This window comes from Lepus europaeus, unplaced genomic scaffold (genome assembly GCF_033115175.1).
Source record: "Lepus europaeus isolate LE1 unplaced genomic scaffold, mLepTim1.pri SCAFFOLD_29, whole genome shotgun sequence".
NCBI lineage: Eukaryota > Metazoa > Chordata > Mammalia > Lagomorpha > Leporidae > Lepus > Lepus europaeus.
The window spans coordinates 9,774,017-9,782,349 of NW_026909167.1; the positions used below are offsets into that span (position 1 = coordinate 9,774,017).

The 8,333-nt window shown below is 42.3% G+C and overlaps 1 protein-coding gene across 1 annotated transcript; it reads right to left on the reverse strand.

Annotated features, from left to right (window-relative positions):
* Positions 1-304: 304 nt before the first annotated feature.
* LOC133754831 (zinc finger protein 665-like) lies at positions 305-7,356 on the reverse strand (the record flags this gene model as incomplete). The annotated part of the gene is given in 4 exon segments (XM_062185219.1): positions 305-446; positions 448-2,872; positions 2,936-3,559; positions 7,323-7,356. Coding segments are annotated over 4 exon segments (3,225 nt in total), but the record flags the coding sequence as incomplete, so codon positions are not given.
* Positions 7,357-8,333: the final 977 nt, after the last annotated feature.

Consider the following 8,333-nt stretch of genomic DNA (forward strand, 5'->3'; position numbering starts at 1 on the left):
GTCTGACTTTTGTCCAAAGGCTTTTCCACAGTCATTACATTCATGAGGTTTCTGCCCTGTGTGAATTCTCTGATGTTTCTAAAGGATTGACTTTTATCCAGAGGCTTTCCCTTGGTCATTACTTTCATGGGGTTTCTCCCCTGTGTGAATTCTCCAGTATGATATGAGGTGTGACTTTCTTCCAAATGCTTATCCACAGTATTACATTTATGAGGTTTCTCCCCTGTGTGAATGCGCTGGTGCATGATGAGGTGTGAATTTGTCAGAAGGCTTTTCCACAGTCATTACATTCATGAGGTTTCTGCCCTGTGTGAATTCGCTGGTGTACGATGAGGTCTGACTTTCGTGCAAAGGCTTTTCCACAGTCATTACATTTATGAGGTTTCTCCCCTGTGTGAATTCGCTGATGTATGAGGAGCTGTGACTTTCTTCCAAATGCTTTTCCAGTCATTACATTCATAAGGTTTCTCCCCTGTGTGAATTCGCTGATGTATGAGGAGCTGTGACTTTCTTCCAAAGGCTTTTCCACAGTCATTACATTCATGAGGTTTCTGCCCTGTGTGAATTCTCTGGTGTACGATGAGGCCTGACTTTTGTCCAAAGGCTTTTCCACAGTCATTACATTCATGAGGTTTCTCCCCTGTGTGAATTCTCTGGTGTACGATGAGGCCTGACTTTCTTCCAAATGCTTTTCCACAGTCATTACATTTATGAGGTTTCTCCCCTGTGTGAATTCGCTGATGGTTTATGAGGTCTGACTTTTGTCCAAAGGCTTTTCCACAGTCATTACATTTATGAGGTTTCTGCCCTGTGTGAATTCTCTGGTGTACGATGAGGCCTGACTTTTGTCCAAAGGCTTTTCCACAGTCATTACATTCATGAGGTTTCTGCCCTGTGTGAATTCTCTGGTGTACGATGAGGCCTGACTTTTGTCCAAAGGCTTTTCCACAGTCATTACATTCATGAGGTTTCTGCCCTGTGTGAATTTGCTGGTGTATGATGAGGTGTGACTTTTGTCCAAAGGCTTTTCCACAGTCATTACATTCATGAGGTTTCTGCCCTGTGTGAATTTGCTGATGTTTCATGAGGTTTGACTTGCGTCCAAAAGCTTTTCCACAGTCATTACATTCATAGGGTTTCTCCCCTGTGTGAATTCGCTGATGTTTTATGAGGTCTGATTTTTGTCCAAAGGCTTTTCTACAGTCATTACATTTATGAGGTTTCTCCCCTGTGTGAATTCGCTGGTGTTTTATGAGGTCTGACTTTTGTCCAAAGGCTTTTCCACAGTCATTACATTCATGAGGTTTCTCCCCTGTGTGAATTCGCTGATGTTTCATGAGGTTTGACTTGTGTCCAAATGCTTTTCCACAGTCATTACATTCATGAGGTTTCTCCCCTGTGTGAGTTTGCTGGTGTATGATGAGGTGTGACTTGTGTCCAAAGGCTTTTCCACAGTCATTACATTCATGAGGTTTCTCCCCTGTATGAATTCTCTGGTGTAATATGAGGTATGACTTTCTTCCAAATGCTTTTCCACAGTCATTACATTTATGAGGTTTCTCCCCTGTGTGAATTCTCTGGTGCACGATGAGGTCTGACTTTTGTCCAAAGGCTTTTCCACAGTCATTACATTTATGAGGTTTCTCCCCTGTGTGAATTCGCTGATGTTTTATGAGGTCTGACTTTTGTCCAAAGGCTTTTCCACAGACATTACATTCATAGGGTTTCTCCCCTGTGTGAATTCGCTGATGGTTTATGAGGTCTGACTTTTGTCCAAAGGCTTTTCCACAGTCATTACATTCATGAGGTTTCTGCCCTGTGTGAATTCGCTGGTGTATGATGAGGTGTGACTTTTGTCCAAAGGCTTTTCCACAGTCATTACATTTATGAGGTTTCTCCCCTGTGTGAATTCGCTGGTGTATGATGAGGTGTGACTTTCTTCCAAAGGCTTTTCCACAGTCATTACATTCATGAGGTTTCTCCCCTGTATGAATTCTCTGGTGTAATATGAGGTATGACTTTCTTCCAAATGCTTTTCCACAGTCATTACATTTATGAAGTTTCTCCTCTCTGTGAATTCGCTGATGTATGATGAGGTTTGACTTGCGTCCAAAGGCTTTTCCACAGTCATTACATTCATAGGGTTTCTCCCCTGTGTGAATTCGCTGATGGTTTATGAGGTCTGACTTTTGTCCAAAGGCTTTTCCACAGTCATTACATTCATGAGGTTTCTCCCCTGTGTGAATTCGCTGGTGTACGATGAGGTCTGACTTTCGTGCAAAGGCTTTTCCACAGTCATTACATTTATGAGGTTTCTCCCCTGTGTGAATTAGCTGATGTATGATGAGGTGTGACTTTCTTCCAAAGGCTTTTCCACAGTCATTACATTTATGAAGTTTCTCCTCTCTGTGAATTCGCTGATGTATGATGAGGTTTGACTTGCGTCCAAAGGCTTTTCCACAGTCATTACATTCATAGGGTTTCTCCCCTGTGTGAATTCGCTGATGTTTTATGAGGTCTGACTTTTGTCCAAAGGCTTTTCCACAGTCATTACATTCATGAGGTTTCTGCCCTGTGTGAATTCGCTGGTGTATGATGAGGTGTGACTTTTGTCCAAAGGCTTTTCCACAGTCATTACATTTATGAGGTTTCTCCCCTGTGTGAATTCTCTGGTGTACGATGAGGACTGACTTCCACAGAAAGCCTCTTCCACAATGAAGGCATTTATAAAGTTTCTCCCCTGTGTGAATTCGCTGATGGTTTATGAGGTATGACCTTTGTGTAAAGGCTTTTCCACAGTCACTAGATTCATGAGGTTTCTCTGCTGTGTGAATTTGTTCACATTTCCTGAGGACTGACTTTTGTCCAAAGGCTTTTCCACAGTCATTACATTCATAAGGTGAATTAATACTGAGTGATTTTCCAAAAGGGTTACATGTGTAAAGTTTTTCCCTTGTATTTAGTCTCTGATTTATTGCAAGATGTGATTGGTGAATGACAGGTTCAACATAGCTAATGTACTTATAAAATTTCTTTCTTGTGTGAGTTTGTTGATGCATATTGAGGCTAGAATTTTCCTGGATAGCTTTTTCTATTTGAGTTGCTTTTCCAAAAGTGACAGTTAACTTATTACAGTTTTCTGCCATATGAACCCTCTCAGATTTCCAGAACATCTTTCTTGTGAAGACTTTTGCTTGTCCAGTGGGTCCAAATGGCTGCTTCATGATGTGAATATTGTCATGCTGATTAAGAGGCTCACAGAACTGGAGAGATTTTCCAGGTATCATAGTGGTATCAAATTTCTCTCCAGCCTGTAGTTGATCAGGCCCACTGGGAGGATACACAGTGTGACATTTATTGCATTCCTCAGGCTTCAATCCTGAATAGATTCCCTTTTTAATAATCAGTGTTGGTATATGGCTTGAATTTAAACTAAGGGTTTTTCTTAATTCAATTCTCTTGTGAGCTGATGTCTTGTTATTTTTCATAAAATCCTGATTCAGATTTGTGTCCTGACCTTCCTGGTTGATCCTAACCAGGTCATCCCTTTTCATGACCACTGAAATGAGAAAAAAGCAATCATGTCACTGAATCACATGTAACTGTTTCTCCTGGCATACTCATGTAAAGAGAATGAAGTTACTTGTTATCCAAGTGGCATAAGATTTTCACAAAATCAGTATGAGGTACTTATTTGTGACCATTATATGGTTTTTCTCCTTAATACACTAATATACCATGAGGTTTCCCAATGTTCAAACATGATCCTTTTTACTATGGGAATTTGAAAAGGATGGGAGAAAGACATTTGTGCTATGATGTGTGGGATGCCTGCCCTGGCTGCTCTGCTTTCAGTACAGCTCTCTTGCCTATGTAAATTGGAAGGAAGCAGATAATGGTTCACGTGCCTGGGAACCTGTGAGACACCAGGGAAGACTAGAGGAATTCTAGAGTTCTGGCTTCAGACTAGTTAGACCTAAGTGTTGCAGACATCTAGGAAGTGAGCTATTAGAGGACCTCTTTCTCTCTCACTATCACTCTGCCTTTCACAAAGATGAAATAACTATAAAATATTTTAAAGAATGGACAAATATTTAATAAAAATATTCATCCACTACCTAGCAACCATTTTTTCCCTGTCCTTTTTCTCCAGTTTATTTTTATAAAAATTGTGTGCTTTTTGCTTCTCTGATATTTCAACCATAAACATGGAAAAGTTTTACTGATCATTTACTTGCAGGTGGAGAAGAGTGAAATGTGCCTGTACTTTAAGCAGGACAACATTTAAGGAGTATGATTTGAACCTAAGATTGTCTCATGTTCAGTCTTCCTAGGTAAACATCATTTGTGGGATTTTTCAAATGAAAAACTACTTTGTCTCTACTCTATCACAGCATCCCCAAATTCCTAAGGACACCCAACACCTTCAGCTTCTCAGAAGTACAACAGGTAGAGAAAAGTCCCAATATACCACTTTAGTTAAACACTCCCAATCAGTTTGAAGAATTTGTTTCTGCAAACCGGGATGTGCTCATCTTCTTTGAAAAGTGTTTTCTAGCTCATTCTGAAATCATCAGTGCTGGTTACCTCCTCTCGATTCTTTCTGTAAACATTCCTGTGTGATAATTTGAATTTCTAGATGCTTTTGATCAGTTGCCTCCTATTTTCACTGAAAGCTTCATTTCCTATGCTTTTCTTATCTTTTTATTAGCTTATTTTTCAATGATACTGAAAAATAAGAGAGAAATCATACTTCAAACTCCACCCTTAATGAAATCTGAGCCACTCAACATAAACCCAAAGGCTACTTGACCCTGGGTCTCAAAATCTCATTACTTTCTTGGTGAGTCTAGGATCACTTATTTTCATGTTTTATATAAGTTCATGCTTAGTTTATGATTTCTTTTCTTCAAAGATTTACTTTATTTACTTGAAAGCTAGAATTATAGAAAGAGATAGACAGAGAGAAGTCTTCCATCTGCTGGTTCACTTCCCATATGGGCACAACAACCAATGCTGGGCCAAGATGAAGTTAGGAGCCAGGAGTGTCTTTCCAGTCTCGCACATGGGTACAGGGGGCCAAGGACTTGGGCCAACCTCTTCTCTTTTCTCAGGTGCATTAGCAGAGAGCTGGATTAGAAGAGGACCATCTGGGACTTGAAATGGCACCCATATGCAATGCTAGTGCTGCAGGCTGGAGCTTTAACACACTGCAACACAGTGTCATTACTAGCTTCATAATTTATGATGTCACAACACAGAGGCTTACTCATGACCATCTTTTTTTTTTAAAGATTTATTTATTTAATTGAAAGTCAGAGTTACAAGAGAGAGGAGAGGCAAAGAGAGAGTAAGCTCTTCCATCCAATGGTTCACTCCCCAGTTGGCCACAGTGGGCAGAACTGTGCTGATCTGAAGCCAGGAGCCAGGAGCTTCTTCTGTGTCTCCCTCAGGTGCAGGGGTGCAAGGACTTGGACCATCTTCTACTGCTTTCCCAGGCCATAGCCGAGATCTGGATTGGACGTGGAGCAACTGGGTCTCAAACTGGTGCCCATATGGGATGCTGGTGCTTCAGACTAGGGTGTTAATTCACTGCACCACAGCACCGGCCACATGACCATCTTTTAGCATTTACTTATTTACTTACTTGAGAGTCAGAGAGACAGAATTAAAAATAAAGACAGACTGAAACAGAGTTTTGCCAACTATAGGCCCACTCCTCAAATGTTTCTAACAGACTATAATTTTCTTATTTATTTGAGAGGCACAGAGGAAAAAAAAAAAGAAAGAGACTAAAAAAGAGAGTTCACATTTATTGATTCATTCCTGAGCAAGTTCTATGCCTGGGCAAAATCATGAGTGGGAACTCAATCTGAGCAATGAGTTAGAAATAAGTTTCTGGGGGCTGGCGTTGTGGCATAGCAGGTAAAGCCACCACCTGCAGTGCCAACATCACTTATGGGCACCAGTTAAAGTCCTAGCTGCTCCACTTCTGATCCAGCACTCTGCTATGGCCTGGGAAAGCAGTAGAAGATGGTCCCAGTCCTTGGACCCCTGTACCCATGTGGGAGACCTGGAAGAAGCTCCTGGCTCCTGGCTTCAGATCAGTGCAGCTCCAGCCATGACAGCCAATTGGGAAGTGAACCAGTGGATGTAAGACCTCTCTCTCTCTCTGCCTCTCCTTCTCTCTCTCTGACTTTCAAATAAATAAATAAATCTTTAAAAAAAAAAAAAACAGAAACAGAGCAGCACCGTGGCTCGATAGGCTAATCCTCTGCCTGTGGCACTGGCACACATGGTTCTAGTCCCAGTTGGGGCACCAGATTCTGTCCCAGTTGCCCCTCTTCCAGGCGAGCTCTCTGCTGTGGCCCGGGAGTGCAGTGGAGGATAGCCCAAGTCCTTGGGCCCTACACCCACATGGGAGACCAGGAGAAGGCTCCTGACTTCAGATCAGTGTGGTCTGCCAGCCACAATGTGCTGGCCATGGTGGCCATTGGAGGGTGAACCAATAGTAAAGGAAGACCTTTCTCTCTGTCTCTCTCTCTCACTGTCCACTCTGCCTGTCAAAAAAAAAAAAACAGAAACATTAAGATTAAAAAAAATAAGTTTCTGTATGTTGCCTAATTAACAAGCACTGAAGGAACTAATAAGTGCATGAAGGAAAAGGTATAAAAGTATAGAGGGCTGGTGCTGCGGCTCACTAGGCTAATCCTCCACCTTGTTGGTGCCGGCGCACTGGGTTCTAGTCCCAGTTGGGGTGCCAGATTCTTTCCTAGTTGCCCCTCTTCCAGGCTAGCTCTCTGCTGTGGCCCAGGAGTTCAGTGGAGGATGGCCCAAGTACTTGGGCCCTGCACCCCATGGGAGACCAGGATAAGCACCTGGCTCCTGCCATCAGATCAGTGTGGTGCGCCAGCTGCAGCGCACCAGCCACGGCGGCCATTGGAGGGTGAACCAATGGCAAAAGGAAGACCTTTCTCTCTGTCTCTCTCTCTCTCTCACTGTCCACTCTGCCTGTCAAAAAATAAATAAATTAAAAATTAAAAAAAAGTATAGAGAAGGACAAGTTAGAATTTGGGGAATGTATCAAACCTAAATAAAAGTCTTAGTAACATCAGGAAATGACTGGATTTTTTTTTAATCAAAGAACATCTTCACTAAGAACAAAAGTTAAAAAAGATACTGGTATCTCTAAATGCCTGTGTCTGATCCACAAAACCAGCTGTCATCAGGAGTAAGGCTTGAGAAAAATTCATGGAAAGACTACCAGTCAACATATGCACACTTTCTGCTTTGGCTTCCCTGTCTCTTATTTGCAGACTGACCTGAAAGGCTCTGATTCAAACATTTGTCCACCATCCATGGATCTTCTCCTTGCTCCAACTTGAAGATTAAGTCAGGTTTGGTAATGCAGTGCCCTATTAATGGAAACAAAGTAAGACTTTGTAAAATCACTATCTTGGATTATTTAAAGGACTACAGCTTGGTTAAGGAGCTATGCAACAAATGTTCCAATTTGAATCTTTTGTAGATGGTAGATATTCAGATTATTCATGGACTCAAATTCTAATCCTGCCCAATATTAAACATTATAAAGTGTTCCCTTGCTTGTCAAATAGCAAGAAAATGTTATCACTGGGAATATGATGGGGGTCACTCACCCAAGGAGAAGAGGCTGCTGTAGGTCTCCAGCATCACATCTCTGTATAGGATTTTCTGAGCATTGTTCATGTTCTGCCATTCCTCCCAGCTAAAGTACACGGCCAGGTCTTCAAATGCTATCATCACCTATAACATTACACTTCCTGTCAACATGTTAACTCTGTCACAAAACAGACACTGACAGTTGTGTATGGATATGAAGGAAAAAGGAAGGATATGGTTTCACATTAGACTTGTTGAGTGTTTAGAAAGCCACACAGAGCATTCAACAGAGTCAAACACATTATCTACAGGCTGTGAGAAATGCCCAAGCTGGAGGGAAACAGGAGGTTCAAATCACAAAGGCCACATCTGTCAAGGGGAATTGCACAGCAGGCTAAAAGAGGGGCAATACTGACTCTTTTTTTTTAAATTTTTTGACAGGCAGAGTGGACAGAGTGAGAGAGACAGAGAAAGGTCTTCCTTTACCATTGGTTCACCATCCAATGGCCGCCATGGCCGGTGCGCTGCAGCCAGTGCACCATGCTGATCTGAAGGTAGGAGCCAGGTGCTTCTCCTGGTCTCCCTTGCAGGTGCAGGGCCCAAGGACCTGGGCCATCCTCCACTGCACTCCCAGGCCACAGCAGAGAGCTGGCCTGGAAGAGGGCCAACCAGGACAGAATCCGGCACCCCGA